The following is a 19,761-nucleotide window of genomic DNA, read 5'->3' as shown; positions in this document are numbered from 1 at the left end:
TGCTCACAAAATAAAAAATAAATATAGCTCTTAGAACATGGAGACCCTAAAACATCATTATTTTTTTGTTTCAAATATGCTATTATTGTGTTGAAGTGAAAAAACTAGTAGACATATTCGGTATTGCTGCGTCCGTAACATTCTGCTCTATAAAAATATCACATGACCTAAACCCTTCAGATGAACACCGTAAAAAAATAAAAACCGTGCCCAAAAAGTATTTTCTTTTTGTCACGTTATATCACATAAAGTGCAACACCAAGCGATCAAAAAGGCATATGCCCCCCAAAATAGTACCAATCAAACTGCCATCTAATCCCGCAAAAAATGAGACCCTACCTAAGACAATCGGGCAAAAAATAAAAAGCTATGGCTCTCAAACTATGGAGACTCTAAAACATAATTATTTTAGTTTAAAAAATGCTATTATTGTGTAAAACTTGAATAAATAAGAAAAAGTATACATATTAGGTATTGCCCTGTCCGTAACGATCTGCTCTATAAAATTGTCACATGACCTAGCCCCTCAGGTGAACGCTGTAAAAATAAATAAATAAAAACTGTGCCAAAACAACCAATTTTTTGGGTCACTTTTCCCCATAAAGTGTAATAATGAATGATCAAAAAATCATATGTACCCAAAAATGGTACCAATAAAAACGTCAACTCTTCCTGCACAAGACGATCGGCAGAAATGTAAAAAATAAATAAATAAGGCGTTCAGAAAATGGAGACACAAAAACATAATTATTATTTTTTTCAACAATGCTTTATAAGGCTACTTTCACACTGGCATTTCTAGGTCCGCTAGTGAGATCCGTTTCAGGGCTTTCACGAGCGGCCCAATACGGACACGTTCAGAATGCCTCAATTTGGCTGCGTTTGGTCTCCGCTGCGTTTTTTGGGACGGTCACTAAAACGCAGCTTGCAGAGTTTTGGTGACTGTCTGACTATGCAGAGCCAAACTGATCTGTCCTGACTTACAATGTAAGTCAACGGGGACAGATCAGTTTTTCACTGACACAATATGGTGCAATTGAAAATGGATCCGTCCTTTATTGACTTTCAATGTAAGTCAAGACGGATCCGTTTTGACTTGGACTTTATTTTATGAATAATGCAAACGGATCCATTATGAACGGATACAAGCATTTGCATTATCGGTGTGGATCTGTCTGTGCAGATACAAGACGGATCCGCACCAAACGCGGGTGTGAAAGTAGCCTTATGTAAAACTGAAACAAGTAAAGAAAGTCGAGATATTTGATATCATCGCATCTGTAACAACCTGCTCTATAAAAATAGTACATGATCTACCCTGTCAGATGAATGTTGTAAAAAATTTAAACTGTGCCAAAACATTTTTGCCATTTCTTAGTTACCGTGCCTCACAAAAAACATATAGAGCAATTAAAAATCATATGTACCCCAAAATAGTACTAGTAAAACTGGCACCTTATCCCCTAGTTTCCAAAATGGGGTCCCTTTTTGGGAGTTTCTACTGTAAGGGTGAATCATGGGGGCTTCAAATGGGTCATGGCATCTAAAAACCAGCCCAGCAAAATCTGCCTCCAAAAAACCATATGGTGCTTCTTTTCTTCTGCACCCTGCCGTGTGCCCTTACATCAGTTTGCAACAACATTTGGCGTGTTTCTGTAAACCGCAGAATCAGGGTAATAAATATAGAGTTTTGTTTGGCTATTAACTCTCGATGGGTTAAAGAAAAAAATTGATTAAAATGGAAAATCTTCCCCAAAAAATGAAATGTAGAAATTTCATCTCCATTTTCCTTTAACTCTTGTAGAACACCTAAAGGGTTAACAAAGTTGGTAAAATCATTTTTGAGTAAATTGAGGGGTGTAGTTTCTACAATCATTTGTCATTTATGGGTGGGTTTCCACTATGTAAGCCCCACAAAGTGACTTCAGACCTGAACAAGTCCTTAAAAAGTGGGTTTGGGAAATTTTAAGCTTTTGACCGTTCTAAAAATATAAAATGGCATTTACAAAATTATGCCAACATAAAATAGACATATGGGGAATGTTAGCAATAAATATTTTATGAGGTATCATTTTCTGTTTTAAAAGCAGATAAATAGAAATTTAAAAAATTGCTAATTTTTCCATATTTTTGGTAAATTTGTGATTTTTCATAAATAAGGTGAAACATATTGACTCAAATTTATGACTATCATGAAGTACGATGTGTCATGAGAAAACAGTTTCAGAATGGCTTGGATAAATGAAAGTGTTTCAAAACTATTACCACATAAAGTGATCAGATTTGCAAAAAATGGCCTGGGCAGAAGGGCGAAAACTGGCCGGGGTTGTAATCAGTCTGCCTATTTAACCTCTTCCTGATGAGGAATGGCGATTTTTTTTCCTTTTTTGCATTTTAATTTTTAACCTTCTGCCTTCCCAGAGCCATAACTTTATTTTTCTGGTCACATAGCAATGGTATAATTCAATATTGCATATGATGTAGTGGGAAAACAAATTCCAAATGTGGTTTTCACCTTAAGGACCAGGCCATTTTTTGCAAATCTGACATGTGTTTAAATAACTTTAAAACGCTTTTACTTATACAGGCCATTCTGAGATATTTTTCTCGTCACATATCGTACTTCATGACAGTGGTAAAATTTTTGAAAAATTAGCACATTTTCAAATTTCTATTTCCCTACTTGTATAATAGATAGTAATACCTCCAAAAATAGTAATTACTTTACATTCCCCATATGTCTACCTCATGTTTGGATAATTTTGAAAATTACATTTTTTTTGGGGGGGGGGATGTTAGAAGGCTTAGAGGTTTAGAAGCAAATCTTAAAATTTTTAACAATATTTCCAAAACCCAAATTTTCCAGGACCAGTTCAGTTATGAAGTCACTTGCTGGGGCTTACATATTAGAAACCACCCATAAATCACCCCATTTTAGAAACTACACCCCTCAAGATATTCAAAATGTTTTTTGCAAACTTTAACCCTTTAGGTGCCCCACAAGAATTAAAGGAAAATATGGATTACATTTCAAAATTTGCCTTTTTTTTTGCAGATTCTAAATTTTAATCAATTTGTTCTTCAACACATTAAGGGTTAACAGCTAAATAAAACTCAATCTATTACCCTGAATCTGGGGTTTACAGAAACACCCCATGTGTGCTCGAAAACTGAAGTATGGGCGCACAGCAGGCTTTAGAATGGAAGGAGCACCATATGGCTTTAGGAGAGCGGATTTAGCTAGAATGGTAATTGGAAGCTATGCTGAAGACACCATGAGGTGGCCCTACAGTGGAAACCCCCAAAAAGTGACCCCATTCTGAAAACTAGACCCCTCAAGGAATATTTTAAGGTGTGTAGAGAACACTTTGATCCATCGAGCGTTTCACAGAATTAGGAAACGCTTGGCTGTTAAAATGAAAAATTACTTTTTTTTTCCCCCAAAAGTTGCTTTACACCCACATTTTTCACTTTCACAAGGGGTGAAAGAACAAAATGCACCCCATATTTTGTTTCCCATTTACCCCTGAATACGCCAACACCCCATATGTGCTCAAAAACTGATGTATGGGCGCATGGCAGGGTTCTAGATACAAACAGCTAAATATGGATTTTGCAGGCCTGAATTGGCAAAAATGCCATGTCGCATTTAAAACACTTCCTGAGGTCCCCCGAAAAAAAAAAAAGTGACCCCATTTTGGAAAGAAAACCCCCGTACAAACATTTTAAGTGGTGGAAACTGTACTTTTTACCATACAGGTGTCTCACAGAAGGCAGAAATACTAGAGAGAGGATTTCAAAGCACACATTTGTAAAAATGAAAAATTACTAGCAGACCCCAATTTTTAAATTTCACAAGAGGTTAAAGGAGAAAATGCACCTCAGTATATTTTCCCCATTTTCTCCCCATTTTGCGAACACCCCATATGTGCTCGTAGCCTGCTGTTTTGGCGCACAGCAGGCCTTTAGAGGCAAAGTGCAAAATATGTTTTTTGCAGGCCTGAATTGGCAAACATGGATTTTAACTGCCATATCGCATTTAAAAATTTCCTGAGGTTCCCAGAAAAAAACAAGAAGTTACCCCATTTCGGAAAGAGCACCCCTGTACAAACATTTTAAGTAGTGGAAAGGGTACTTTTTACCAAACAGGTGTCTCACAGAAAAGATTATGTAGTGGTTGTTTGAAAGTGGGTATGCAAGTAAGGTGGACTAAATCAGAGATATGGAAATATTACAGGGCGCATAAAGGATGAAAGGATGAAATAAAAAATCCATGGATGAGTGGTAGGTTCGGAAGCATTCCTTCATGCAGAGACCTGGTTTATCAGGGCAGGTGACGTCGCACTGATAAATGGGTCTTTCCCCTCTTCGCAGTTTGTGGGACTTCACCAGGGAAATGTTGTCCTGGTACAACACGGGCACCATGACCTCCTGAAGTACTCGGGACCTCTCCTTTCTGACTTTGGAAAATTAGGGCCTTGATTACTGCCTCTTGGAAATGAAGGAAAGTGCCTGTGTGGCCTGCAGTTCAATGTAAAATGTACGCATTGTACATTGCCATCTGTACAATGTATACGGCAAGGTTTTTGTTCCACACTTTAGTTTTACACATGGCACTGTAGGGCTTCAGAACTTGATCGCACAGATCAACCCCTCCCATGTGCCTCTTGTAATAAAGGATGCAGTCTGGCTTGGTGACATAGGTAGTGGTACCTCGCACTTAGGCAGGAGAACTGGTGTTGGTGTGAATGGTGGTTAGTACAAGGACCACCCTCTTGTCCTTGTACTTAACCGCCAGCATGTTCTCATGGTGGAGAGCGTTACTGTCGCCTTTTCGGAGTAGTTGCCCTACCAGGGATCTAGGGAGCCCTCTCAGATTTTTTTGCACTGTGCCGCAAGCCACAGTACCTCAGGCTTTTAGGGACATAAATAGGGGGATGCTGGTGTAATAGTTATCTACATAGAGGTGATAACCATTTTCCAGCAGTGGGTGCAGTAAGTCCCACACAATCTTGCCATTAACTCCTAGGACAGGGTGGCATTCGGGGGGCGGGGGTTGTATCCTGGATTCTTTCCCCTTATAAACCCAGAACCTGTAGGTGTACCCGGATGTACTCTCGCACAGCTTGTACATTTTAATTCCGTACTGTGCCCGCTTGCTGGGTAGGTACTGGCGAAATTTAACACTTCCTTTAAATTGCACAAGGGACTCGTCTATGCTAATTTATTTTTCTGGGGTGAACACCTTTGTAAATTTTGAGGTGAAGTGCTCCAGGAGGGGTCTTATTTTGAATAGACAGTAAAAATGTGGGTCATTTTGGGGGGCAACTGTGCGTTATCATTATAATGTAGGAATTTTAAAATGGATTCAAATCTTGAACGGGATATCGCCATATTGTAAATTGGAGTGTGGTGCAAGACATCTGAACTCCAATATTGTCTCATTTTGGGTCTTTTTACCAGGCTCATTTGCAGCAACAGCTCCCAAAACATCATAATGTCTGCTGCATTTACTAGGGTCCAACCTAGGGATCTAGCATATGAGGATGTCGGGTTTGAGCAATAAACGGCTGGGCGTAGAAATTTGTTTGGGTCATCATCAAATTGATGAGATCGTCAGAGAAATAGATTTTGAAAAAATCTATTTCTGTGAAGCCTGTGCAGTCAATCTGAATTCAAACTCTGGAATTTGGGGCTCATAATCCTCAGGCGGTGTGGTCCATAGGGGATCACTGGGGGGGGGGGGCTACTTCATCTCTCCTGGGGCATCTCCTTGAGGGTCCCTTATCACCGGATGATGATGGAGTAGAGGAATGTGGAATCCTCTTCTCCCTCACTTTCAGACTCCGTTTCAGAGGCAAGGATGGCGTATGCCTCTTCAGCAGAGTACATTCTCTGAGATGAATGGGACATTTTTATTTTTATTGGTGTATGTAAAGTGAAAAGTATCAGGGGGGTATATGTAGTGATTTAACATGTGAGGGGGCTTGTAATTAATTTAAATAAAATAACATTTATGAAAAAGAGAAAGAAAGGAGAAAAAGATAAGTGAAAGAATAAGATAAAAATTTTGAAAAAAAAGGTCCCAATTTTTTTTAAAAAGGCACTAAACCTGAGCAGACGCAAGCAGTAATTGACCGTACTGACCGGCGCTCAGTAGGTGCAGGACCCACACACGCAGACGGCACGTGTGTGGGTTCAAAAATCTAAAATAATACAAACTAAAATTGACGCGCGGTGCGGTGACCAGAGTTAACCATGACGTACTATTACGTCAAGATGCGGTAAGTCACCGACTTTCATGGCGTAGTAGTACGTCATGTGTCGGGAAGGGGTTAAATTACTGCACCAAGGAGGATCTGGGCATGTGGAGTATAAAAGTATAAAAGCCAGATTGTAAGCAATGATTTTTAGTCACATGAAACCTCAAAAATTGGATCAAGTCATGTGGGATAATTGTGCCAGTTATCACCATTTGTTACAAACTGAAAGGGACAGAATGCTTAAACTGAGAAATCTTAGTTTATCACTCCATCAGATTGCTATGCACCTATGCCAACAGATGTCAGCACTGTTCAAAGTTGTGTCCTGGTGGTTGGGGGATTATCGACAAACTGAAACAACAGCAAGAGGTGCACAGAGGTGAACCTCTGCACAGACTGATCATCTAATTAGATGAATTGGGTGTCGCATCCAGTCTGTACTTCGAGTAAAATTGGACATCACTGTCAGAAATCGTTTGCATGACTTTGAGCCAGATGTCCAGCTACATGTTTTCTGTTTACCTGATGCCACCACAGCATGATGGGAATGGAGGTCTGTCCTCTTCAGTGATGAGTCCTGCTTTTGTCTTGGATGCAATTATAGCCATAGATTGGTCTTGAGACCATGTGGGCAATGCCATGAAGAGGCCTTCACAAGGGAACGTGTGGGGGATACCACACCTCGTGCCTGCTTGACGGCAACTACGTCAAGCTCACAAGACACAGTATGGTCACTGGTTACCAAGACATGACGTTACGCCCTCCCAGAGGAGCATGTAAGGTCAGCTTGGTACAGTTTACAGCGACTTCGCCTGTCCACATGGGCACAGAGAGGCAACAAGCTGAGGGAGCCTGGTCACTGCCCTAGTGAAACAGTGCTTCCTCAGCCGGGGAAATCTGCCACCAGCTTCTCGTTTGATATAAGCCTGTTCCACTAACGGGATTTTATAGGGTGAGAAACCAACCCGCGGTAGCTTGTAACTAGGCCGAAATACGGATGTGGGGATTCGTGATCGAGATGCAAGACAGCACAAGATTAAATGATATATTTAATCGCCTTAAGGGCACACTAGATAACACACTGTACACAACGAATATATACAGTGATCTGAGGTTACGAATACAGGTAGTATGGTACAAACAGAATTACACAAGTCAGTTACCGGGTAGATGAATGTTCCTTTGGGTTATGATGGAGGAATAGTCCTAGGCTGCGGTCACGTGGTGGCAGTTATGTCAGCAGTTCCCAGGTCTCTCCAAACACATGGCACGATGTGACCCCCTTTCAGAGAAAGACACACCCACTTGCTGGCACAAGCCTTTTAAACTGTAGGCGGCCCCTACTCTTCCCGCCTCTGGGAAGGGTCCCCCCCCCCCCCCCGCTGATCCTGGCAGCTCAATGACCCACAAAACCCTTTAGGGTTCATAGCTCCAGACCAGAACGTCACAGGGACATGTTTCTGGGACCAACAGACCCACCCGGGTTCCGGCTACAAGTAGAGTCCAAGCATGGTACCGTTATTTAGTTTCTTTGGGGAGATATGTACAGTACAGACCAAAAGTTTGGACCCACCTTCTCATTCAAAGAGTTTTCTTTATTTTCATGACTATGAAAATTGTAGATTCACACTGAAGGCATCAAAACTATGAATTAACACATGTGGAATTATATACATAACAAAAAAGTGTGAAACAACAGAAAATGTCATATTCTAGGTTCCTCAAAGTAGCCACCTTTTGCTTTGATTATTGCTTTGCACACTCTTGGCATTCTCTTGATGAGCTTTGAGAGGTAGTCACCTGAAATGGTTTTCACTTCACAGGTGTGCCCTGTCAGGTTTAATAAGTGGGATTTCATGCCTTATAAATGGGTATGGGACAATCAGTTGCGTTGTGGAGAAGTCATTCATAGTTTTGATGCCTTCAGTGAGAATCTGCAATTTTCATAGTAATAAAAATAAAGAAAACTCTTTGAATGAGAAGGTGTGTCCAAACGTTTGGTCTGTACTGTATATCTCCTCTCCCTGGCTCCCCCCTGGACGACCTCCAACCTATGACCATGGGCATGTTCGTCTTTGCCCCAGGATTGCAGAAATATATTTGACTTATGTCTGGGATCGACAGGCGATTCATAATTCCTTATGAACCGCCAGTTCCATGATATCTGGGGGAAAATTATAGATCTGGGCAAGGGCTGAGACCCCCTACAGAGAGGTTTTACTGTAGAATTAGCTGGCCTCCGTACTGTTGAGGTGTGAATTTGTACGCATGTGGCCTCCTTGAAGCCAGAACCCCTGTGGAGTTCACTACCTTTTATATCTGACAAGCAGAGGCTTGAAATGAGAACTTATTTTGCAGGTACACTGACAAAGGTTAATCAGATGAATATCATGGCTGCCATTAAATAATGATCCATATTCCTCACAGAACGTCACACAGGTCCTACTCCTGGGATTATGGTGTGGGGTGGCATAATGTGAGTTAGCCAGACCCCTCCAGTCTTTGTTTCAGGTACACTAACAGCTTGGCATTACATTGATATGACATGAGACTAGTGGTATGGCCATTTCTCTACCAGGACCAGTTTTTCAACAGGGCAATAGCAGACTGCATGCTGCTGTGAGCAGTCTGCATAGCCTAAATGTGCTACCAAGGTTTGACATCTGGAACATCATTGGTCGTCAAAGGGAGCTGCCAGCTGTCTTACAGTTAGAACTGGTGGAGAATCCGCCGAAGTTCTGAAGAGGCTGGCGCCTCTTCATAACTTTGGCGGAACCACAGCCAGCCTAGGGCTTTATTAAGACAGGTGTCTAAAACGCATGTCTTAATAAATGTGCCCCTAAAGGTTGTCCCACACAAAAAACAAACCCTCAAACAGCTCCATAAATTGAAAAAAAATAATTATCGTAAAACAGAAAATAAATATACATTTGGTGTCAAAATAAATGTGTTGATCTACAGAATAAGGTTACTGTCTCAATTACACCACATGTTGAATGTTGTATTGAAACAAAACTTATAGAATTGCTGTTTTGCACTGTTCCCAAAAACAGAATAAAACATGATCACACAACTCTGTCAACAGATTAATTTATTTGTTTTAAGTAAAGAAAACTGCAAGTGCAGATGGAGTGAAGACGTGATGACGTAGTGGACGTCACGCTCCCGGCTCTCCCCGCTGCTCTGCTACCTCGCTGCCGCTTTGAGTATGCCGGCGTCTGTGTGCCGAATTCTACATCTACCTTCTCTGTGACCGGGACCGCGTGATCTGCGCTGCTGCTCTTTGCCCAAAGCCTGCTACGGTGCCGATATCGGCTGTTGGGTTCAGGCTGCCTCCGGTTCCTTCTTGACTGTGCCGTGTCTGATGCTGCCGCTCCTGCCTCCTCTCCTGCTCTCCATTTCATTGCAAACAGTTTGCTGTCTGGAGGTTTTCTCTCCTCTACCTCCATTGAGTGTGCCTCCGGTTCCTGCCTGATCCGTTACCCCCCCTGGTTCTGATGTCAGTGAGTAACCTGCTGTTCCCTCATATTTTGAGGAAGCTATAAGTTTCTCTCCTCTAGTGATTAACCTCCCCATGACCGCTGACTCCAACTAACCTTGAATGGACTTTGAGTAAGTTGTGTATGTATGGTTACATATGATTATAAGCTGCACTTGATCATAAGATCACAAGAAAGCTAACTTTAAAGTCTAAAATATAAGCTGGAGAAGGGGAAAAAAAAAAAAAGGAAATAAGAGGAGAAAGAGTATAAAGAAGAGTGGACATAAAAAGAAAAAAAAAAAAAAAAAAAAATAGGGAGGAGCGAAAAAAAAAAAGGGTTTAAAAAAAAAAAAAAAACAAGAACTAAGAAGAAGGCACTGAAAAAAAAAAAAGGGGGGATAAGGAAAAAAAGAAAAAAAGGAAAAAAAAGCAAAAGAAAAGGAACAGAAAAAAAAAAAAAAAGAAAAAGAGAAAGAAGGAGAGTAAGGAGAGTATAGGAGAGTACAGGAGAGTAAGGAGGCGGAATAAGGGAAAAAAAAAAAAATAAATCAAAAATCAAATAAATATCCAAGAAAAAAATATTTAAAGAAAAAAATTTACAAAAAAAAAAAAAAAGGAGGAATAAGATATGGGCCCAAAAGCCCCAAGGCGTTCGACCGATCTATCAGGTCAGAAACAGGGGTCTAGAACGGCTGAACCAACAAAACTTGACCAGTTTCTGAAATCCCCAAGGGTCAATACGAGGGGCGGACAAAAGGAATTCTCTGAAAAAAAGAATTATGAATTGGAGGTAACTGAGCGAGAAATACAAAAAGGCGCTAGTTACCCTGAGGAGGAGGATGGAATAATGGGGGAAGTTATCCCTGATGACAATTCGTCCCCGCTGGAAGAAATACTCCTAGCGGTTAAACAGAACGGAGATTTGATACAGGTGGTTACAACCCAACTTGGATCTATTCAAGTTGATGTGGGACTAATAAAAGAGGAATTGACCAAAATGCGAGTCAGACTCAACACCCTTGAAAGCTCTGTTACTTTTATACAGAAGGAATCCAAAAAAATAAATACGGAAGTTTCTATACTTAAAGTGGAAAATAATCTCCTGAAGAAAAAGGTAGTGGACCTTGAAGATAGGTCACGAAGATATAACGTGAGAATAATAGGCATTCCAGAGGGTGAGGAAGGAAAAAATCCAACTGAATTCGTACAGAAATTAATTCTTGAGAACTTTGGTAAAGAATCATTTTCTCCTCTTTTCATGATTGAAAGAGCTCATCGGGTCCCAGGAGGAAAACCAATTCCAGGGAGACAACCTCGGACAATTCTTGCTAAGTCACTGACTTCAGGGGACAGAGATGTCCTCTTGAGAAGGGCGAGGGAATCCTCACCGGTTGTTTATAATGGGATTAGACTGGCCTTTTTTCCTGACTTTTCGAAAGAAATACAAGAAAAGAGACGCACATTCATGATTGTTAAAAAGAAGTTAAGAGAGAGGGATATTAAATATTCTCTTATATTCCCGGCCAAACTGCGGATTATTTTTGAGGATAAAACTTTTTTTTTTGATACCTCAGAAGAAGCCGCGGACTGGATTGACCGAAACAATCAATGACTCAATTGGGTTATGAAATGACGGGAATAACTAGTAATATAGGGGGCTCACACCCCTAAATGAGTCTTCTTTGCTTCAAAATGGCGGCGGGGGGGTGGTTGACTGGGGGGAGGGTCGAGGGTTGGTCTTAGGAAAGAAATCTACTACAATATGTGGTGGGTTGCCTGTGGGAGAGGGGTGGGGGGGGGGGGTTGGGTTGTGGTGCGTCAAAGTAGGTGTGGTTCCCTTTTTTTCAGTTTATTATTTTCCCTTTTCATCTTGTCTTCTCCTTTTTCCCTCTCTCCTAATCTTCCATTTAACCACTGGTGATGACGATGATTAGAATTTTTTCCTGGAATGTACGTGGTTTGGGGGAAAGAGGTAAGAGACAAGCGGTTTTTGACTTGACTCAGGTCCATCTACCAGCAATAATATGTTTGCTCGAGACCCATCTTACTGAGGAGACCACTAGAGTGGTCGACAGGGGATGGGCTGTGCATACGTATCATTCTACCCTCTCCAATTACTCGAGAGGGGTTACGGTGCTGATACATAGACTTATTGACTTCGTTTGCGAGGCATCCTCTGTCGACCAACAGGGAAGATTTATTTTTCTATACTGCAGGTTAGGGGGAGAGTTATGTATTTTGGCCTTTGTCTATATTCCTCCGCCATTTTCTCTGCTGGTTCTTAATTCTCTTCTAGTATTCATGGATAAATGGCCAGAATGTCCAACATTGATTATTGGGGATTTTAATTGTGTCATCGATCCTTTACGTGATAGGGTCTCTATGAGTGCTAAGGGGGACAGTACGGTTCAGGGGTCCCCCCTCGCACGATTCTGCCTGGAGGCTGGATTTGAGGACGCTTGGGAATATCTGGGACAGGGGAAAAGGGTTTTTTCATGTTCTAGTAAAGCAGGTAAATCATTGTCTAGAATTGACCTAGTACTGATAAATAGCAAATATATGAAATTGATAAAACGAATGAAATATGAAACAAGGTCAATATCCGATCACTCCCCGTTAGTACTTGAACTATGTTTCTCTCAGGTTAGATATATATCAAAACCTCCCTTTAGATTAAACCCCTACTGGCTATCAGTCATAAAGACACATGAAATAATTCGAAATGAAATAGGCCGATTCTGGGATATCAACGACGGCTCGGCAAAAATTCAAGTGGTATGGGATACCTTTAAGGCCTACATGAGGGGATTGATGGTTAGTAATATCACGAATCTTAGAAGAGAATATGGGAAAAAACAGAAGAATCTAGAGAAACATGTGATCACAGCGACAGAATCCTTTCATATAAATAAGACGGAGAAAAATAGGGAAAATATGCAAAAAGCTACACAAATATATGCTAATTTTTTACTGGATAAAGCTCAACAGAATCTTTTCTTTAAAGGGCAAAAATATTTTACAGAGTCTGGGCGACCCGGTAGGCTACTCTCCAGAGTAATCTCCAATCAACAACCTAAAAAACATATAGAGAGGGTTCGAGTGAGGGATGGTAGAATAGCTATTGGTCAGGGTCCGGTGGAGAAGGCCTTTTTTGATTATTTTCTTGATATGTATAAGGCTGATTCTAATATTACAGACGATAAGATAGATCTTTACCTAGATAGGATCAACTTTTCAACTATTAGTGAGAACCAAAAGAAAGCATTAGAACTGGAGGTCTCAAGTAAGGAACTTGAGGGAGCTATTAAATTATGTTCACCCAATTCTACTCCTGGTTCAGACGGGCTTCCATATGAATTTTATAGCAAATATGGGGACTGTATTTTTCCTAGATTACTGGAGGTCTTTACTGAATCAGTGGAGGATGGGAGGTTGCCGGATTCAATGATGGAGGCTACAGTGATATTAATTCCAAAAAAAGGCAAGGACCCTCTAGATTTAGAATCTTACAGACCAATTTCACTGCTTAATGCAGATGTAAAACTTTTGGCGAGGGTCCTCGCTACAAGGCTCTCTGGGGTCATCTCCTCCATAGTCCATCCGGATCAGAGCGGTTTTATGAAAAATAAGGGTACACATTATAATCTACACCGGCTCTTTTCTAATATCCAGGCCCCTGGGGGGACCGCCCGCTCCATCCTGTCATTAGATGCCTCTAAGGCCTTTGACAGGGTGGAGTGGCGCTTCCTCTGGAAGGTTCTTGCTAGGATGGGCTTTGGAGAGAGGTTTATACGCACTCTTAGGTTGTTGTATGGATCTCCAAGGGCTAAATTGAGTCTTAATGGAATTTTGAGTAGCAGTATCGAGTTAAATAGAGGCACCCGTCAGGGTTGCCCACTATCTCCCCTACTATTTGATATATATATCGAACCCCTTGCGATGGCCATTAGGCAGGACGATCAGATCAAAGGATTTGGTACGCTGGGAACACAAGATCGTATCTCACTATATGCAGACGATGTTCTGTTTTTTATAGACCATACGGAAACCACTCTCCCTAGGATTATTCAAATGGTTAAATTATTTGGTGAGGTGTCTGGTCTTCTTATAAACTGGACCAAGACTAGTCTGCTTCCAATAGACCCCCTACCACAGAAAGAGATTCCTGTTACACAGTTGGATATTGTTGATACCTTCCAATATTTGGGTTTGACGATATCGCCTCGGGTCGAAAATTTTGTAGAACTTAATTTGATTCCCATCATGGTAAAGATTAGAGCTAAAATAGGAATTTGGCTGAAACTTCCCCTATCTAGAGCTGATCGAGTTTCACTAGTTAAAATGGTGATATTACCACAATTGCTCTATGTGCTCAGGAATACACCTATTTGGATACAAGACAAACATTTTAAACTTATAGAGAGTCTAATTAATGATTTAATATGGGGAAGAAAGCGAGTTCGACTTAAGTTGGAGTATTTGTATAGATCAGTGGAGTGTGGGGGTTTAAATCTCCCCTACTTTAAGGGATACTTTATTGCAGCCCAGCTATTGAGGTGCTATGAATCAGAGCATAGCGCACTTCTGGGGAAGTTGGTAACTAGTCATGCCCACAATAATATTTTTTCCTTGTTGGAATCTGGCCTATTGAAGAGTTATGAGCAAGGCTATAGAGAGACTATAAAACTACTCCTTAAGGTGTGGGCTACAACTAGGACATGGTTGAAAGTTAAGGGTTCACTTACATTTACGCCTCTTTGGCACAATTTGTATTTAAAAAGGCTGGATGAAATTGCAGCTGACACATTTTGGCAGAAGAATAAAATTTTATATATTTCACAGGTAGCTAAAGATAGAGAAATTAAATCCTATATGGAAATGACACAAAATTTAAAAAATCTTTCATGGTTTAGGTATTTCCAATTGCGTTCTGTGTTATCCAGCTTGGATGATAAGCGGCTGTTGGATATAGATAATGTTTCCTTTCTGAATGATTGGGTAGGAGGTACACATTCTAGAATAAAAATCTCAAATATATATAAGTTATTAATTAAAGCACGGTTTAGTGATATACACTCTCCAGGACAAAAAGCGTGGGAGGCGGACTGTCCGAATGTACAAATAGAAGGGTGGGATAATATTTTTGGGAATCTATCTTCACTATCCCAGAACTTTAACCATGTCCTGATACAATTTTATATCTGCCACAGATTATATATTACTCCACTGTGGATGAACAAATGTGGGTTAAGAGACACGTCCAATTGTCCCAAATGTGACACTGTAGGAGCAGACTTTCTCCATATAATATGGACCTGTCCAGAACTTATAAACTACTGGAACGGTATCAATAACTATATTATGTGTAAATTAAAAATTCTAATCCCTTTTGAACCACAAGTATTTATTCTCAATGATCTCTCCAAATTAAAAATTCATAGTTATCAAAAGATTTTCTTGAGTAGAGTATTCATGTTGGCTAGAGTTTTGATCAGCCGCACCTGGTTTGCCCGATCCACTCCAAATAAAAACACATGGATAAATTTAATCGATAAGGTAAAGAACTACGAAAAATTTTTATATAGACGGAGGGAAAATGAATACCAATGGACCAGGATATGGGGTGGTTGGAGGTCTGGTTAGCTGAGATCAAGTTGTTTTATTTATAAGGGGTCCTACTTTGACGCACCACAAACTGGGAGGGAGGGAGGGGAGGGTTTTTCTAAATATTTTGAAAAGATGAGTGGAATATACGCACATATAATTACTTGGGTTACTAAGAATTGAGAGATTGTAATAAATTTTTTATTGTAAACGTTATGTAGTTTTCCCAATAAAAAGAAAAAAAAAAAAAAAAAGTAAAGAAAACTGATTTTGTTAACTATATTCATGGCAGAGCAGCTGTGGGGAGGGAGAATGGGGGCCCAAGTTTGTGGAATAGCCTGGGTCCTATGGTATAGGGCCTTGAAAAACTATTCATACCCTTTGAACTTTTCCAAATTTTTTCACATTACACCCACAAACTTAGTTGTATTTTATTGGGATTCTTATTGATTGACCAACACAAAGTAGCAAGTGTTTGTGAAGTGAAAAGAAAATGATACATAGTTTTCCAAATGTTTAATAAATAAAAATATGGAAAGTGTGGCGTGCATTTGTATTCAGCACCCCTCAGTCAATACTTTATAGGACCATCTTTCGCTGCAAGTCTTTTGGGGTATGTCTCTACCAGCTTTGCACATCTAGAGGCTGAATTTCTTGCCCATTCTTTCTTGCAAAGCTTTTTCTGAGCTCATGCTCAGATTAGATGGAGAGCGTCAGTGAACAGCAATTTTGAAGTCTTGCCGCATATTCTCAATGGGATTTAGGTCTGGACTTTAACTGGGCCACTCTAACACATGAATGTATTCTACTGTAGATCTGGCTGTATGTTTAGGGTCATTGCACTGCTGGAAGGTGAACCTCCACCCCAGATTCTCCCTCCTGATCTGTGGATCTCTTCTGCTACTCCAGAGTGACCATGGGCCTCTTGGCTACTTCTCTAATTTGTGCTCTCCTTGTCTGGCCTCTCAGTTTAGTTGGATGGCCATGTCTTGGTAGCTTTGCAGTTGTGTCATACTCCTTCCATTTCCGGATGATAGTTTGAACAGTACTCTGTAAGATGTTAAGAGCTTGGGATTTTTTTTATAACGTAACCCTGCTTTATACTTCTCCACAACTTCCCTACATATCCCTGACCTCTCTGGTGTGTTCCTTGGTTTTCATGATTCTGTTTGATCACAAATGTTCACTAACAAACCTCTGAGACCTTCACAGAAGAGCTGTAGGTATACTGAGAATAAATTACATACAGGTGGACTCTATTTACTAATAAAGTGAGTTCTAAAGGCAGATGGTCACACTGTACTTTATTTAGGGGTGTCAGTAAAGGGGGCTGAATACAAATGCACGCCATACTTCTAAGATAGTTCTTTTTAAACCATGTATTATTTTCTTTTCACTTTACACATATTTGCTACTTTGTGATGGTCTATGACATAAAATCCAAATAAAATACATTTAAGTTTGTGGGTGTAACGTGAAAAAAAATGTGGAAAAGTTCAAGGGCTATGAATATTTTTTCAAGGCACTGTACTTTGGACTGTATTAGACCAGCAGATGAGGCTAACTATTGTAGGGAAGGAAGCTTTCATCGCCTACTCGTCAGTGGAGGAGACTACTGCTATTACATGCAGCGTTCTCATCCACAGTAAGGGTCGGAGCGATCGCTAATGCCATCACTCGTCCCCATACAAAATAATTGTTAGTGATCTGGCCGACTATCTCCAGGTCTAATACAGCCCTCAGTCCACCACTGCAACTTTGTCATGCAAATAAACCACCAGCATTTGACTATTAGTTCTATTGTCTTTTCCCAAGAGTATGACCTATAAATTGACAAAGCATAGGTATGCTATGAAACTCTGGTACTAACTGAATGCCAGGTGTGCCATGGTGTGTGTTTAAGTGTGTTACATTACTGACACCAGGTTTAATCCTTTTCAGTTAGTTATATTCTGTGAATGTATTACAAAGGACTACACAGGGCTAATTTATCATTCTACTGTGACACAGGCTGCCGTGCTGGCATAAGAAATCTAGTTGACCATTTGTAAACACATGTATATATGAAAGCTGTATAATTTCCTAATCTCTACTTTATAAAATGGTATATTAAATACCCACCCTCTATTGATAATGAGATAATTCTACTGACCCTGTTCCATCTACATAGCAAAACTGATAAATATGCCTCAGACTATGGGCGATTTTTGTCTTGTGTGTTAGCTCCCAGTGGCTTATTTGCAATATGTCAGTTTTCTCAGTTTGGATAAAACAATTTTTTTCATAAAAACCTGATTTTAAATGTTATTTTCTGATTATACATTCCTATTTAAATGACTTTGCACGGTTTTGATTTGTGCTTTGTTTCCACAGGCATTTAATTCAGAAACGGATCATTTTAAACTTTCATATGGAGGCCACCAGTATCATGCAAGCTGTGCAAATTTCTGGATTAACTGCGTTGAACCTAAACCTCCTGGTCTTTTATTGCCAGATTTATTGTAATTTATAGTGACTGTTTTAAGGCTACCTTGCAGTTATGACTTCAGACCATCTTGTGAGATCTCTAGAAAGTAAGCAATTCTACATTTATCTACAGAGAATGAATTCAAAATTCTGCAACATAAAGAGGCCTCATAATCCTCACTGCAAGTTTCATCACAATACATTCCTTTTATTTCTGAATTATACTTGCGTTGTAAATGTGTCATTTTATTTATTTAAAACAATGCACTACTATTTGACTACTGCACTGTAGTAAAGCTGTGTTACATGAAGTAAACTTGGAGAAATTTGGAGCCTATAGAAATTTCTATATAAAAATAAATGAAAATGGCTTATGGTGAAAAAAAGCATTTAAAGTGTTGTCCAGATCACCAGCTTTGCATTACAGTTTGTATCCAAAAAGTAAAGTTGAGACAAAGCATGAGGAGGCTTTCCATCCACATCAGAACAATATAAAAAGCTTCATGTACATATTTGTATGTGGCCATCAGTCATGTTGAGGGAGGAGAAGGAGCCAAGGGAAGTGACTGGTTCATGAATACAGCATAGTAATAACGGAGTATGCTGTATTCTTTCGGCCAGATAGTACAGTCCTAGTTTGCCATTTGGTACAATAGTTTGACAGACTTATTGCAATTTGCTTCCCTTTTAATATAATCTTCTTTAAAGGGGTTCTATTAAATGTTTTAATACAAAATAAGTACCTAATAGTCACTTTATGTCAGTGTCTCTGGATGGTCTCGGACTTTGATAAAGTAGTAGTAGTAGTAGTAGTGCCTGACAATCCCTTTTAATAATCTCATTTAATACACTGCAGTCAAGTACTTCCCAGTTTGAAATGTGACGTACAGTGAACGCTATATTATGTTCAACTATGCAGCAAAATGAGATAAACCATAATTTAAAGGGTTGTCCAAGTTATACAAAATATTTCCCACGAAGCAGGAATTAGCATCTAGCTGCAGCCATGATATTAACTAATTGATTGTTGATGCCAGTGATTTTCCTGCAGCAGTCACATGGGCATATGGACATGCTGCAGCCAAATAAAGCCTGTAGGGGAGGATTGGAGAAGTGGCACTGGAAGCCTCAGGGGTTGAAATAGGTGAACATATGTTCTGTTATTATTTTGACTATTCCTACTTTGGGGAACCTTTTAAATAACCCTTTAAGTTATATGCCAGTTAACATGTTTCTATTTGTTTTTAGTAACAACAGGACAAAGCAATGGTATGCTGATTGATTTCATAATATATCTATTTAGATGACATTTCATCATACCCCGCACTTGTCAAATCACAGTGGGGTAGATTTACTAATTCTATCTAATGTTTAGACAATGTGCCTAGATAGTCTAAAGATGTGGCAGATTTATTGCAGTAGCTGATACTGGATGTTAAATTTGGCATTCCTTTAGACTGTTTAGTCTAAGTTGACACCACCTATTAGTTGGCTTACTTTGCATCTGAAATTCGTCATAATTTTGGCATCGTGTCACATTATAGTCTATACCCATTGTCCTGCTCAGTGCATAAAATGTGTGAGACACTTAACAAATGTGGCATGCACATTTTCATTAGTAAATCTGCTTCGCTGTGTAAGTTTTGAGCAGATTGTTCTATGCTCTCATTCTGTCCTGTCTTTTGCTGTATATTACAATAAAGACTGAAAAGTATGTGAATAATTCTTCTGTGTGTTTCCAGAATATTATCCATATTCCTATCCTTCTCCACAAAGCTTAGATCATACCTGTATTGACTGCAAGACAGCTTACGTCAATAGCAAACCCCTCCCACTGTTACCTGATTTAGAACCTGAGTTACAGTAAGCCCTGGAACCTCAACCCTCAGTTGTTTGCTACTTAAAAATGGAAGGAATCAGCAGAAAATTAACAGCCATGTACAAGGC

General features: G+C 39.8%; 1 protein-coding gene across 4 annotated transcripts in view; it reads left to right on the top strand.

Moving 5' to 3' along the window:
• The window catches only part of SYNRG (synergin gamma), a 208,515-nt gene extending 188,981 nt beyond the window's left edge, over positions 1 to 19,534 (top strand). For all 4 annotated transcript variants that reach the window (XM_044288118.1, XM_044288119.1, XM_044288117.1 and 1 more), the window contains one exon: positions 17,722 to 19,534. In XM_044288118.1, the coding sequence (XP_044144053.1) occupies positions 17,722 to 17,853 (132 nt within the window). In that variant the 3' untranslated portion in view covers positions 17,854 to 19,534. The remainder of the gene's footprint in view (positions 1 to 17,721) is intronic.
• The last annotated feature ends 227 nt before the right edge of the window (positions 19,535 to 19,761 follow it).

The sequence above is a fragment of the Bufo gargarizans genome, chromosome 3 (genome assembly GCF_014858855.1).
Source record: "Bufo gargarizans isolate SCDJY-AF-19 chromosome 3, ASM1485885v1, whole genome shotgun sequence".
In the NCBI taxonomy this organism is placed as follows: Eukaryota; Metazoa; Chordata; class Amphibia; order Anura; family Bufonidae; genus Bufo; species Bufo gargarizans.
This window is presented reverse-complemented; position numbering and strand designations above follow the sequence as displayed.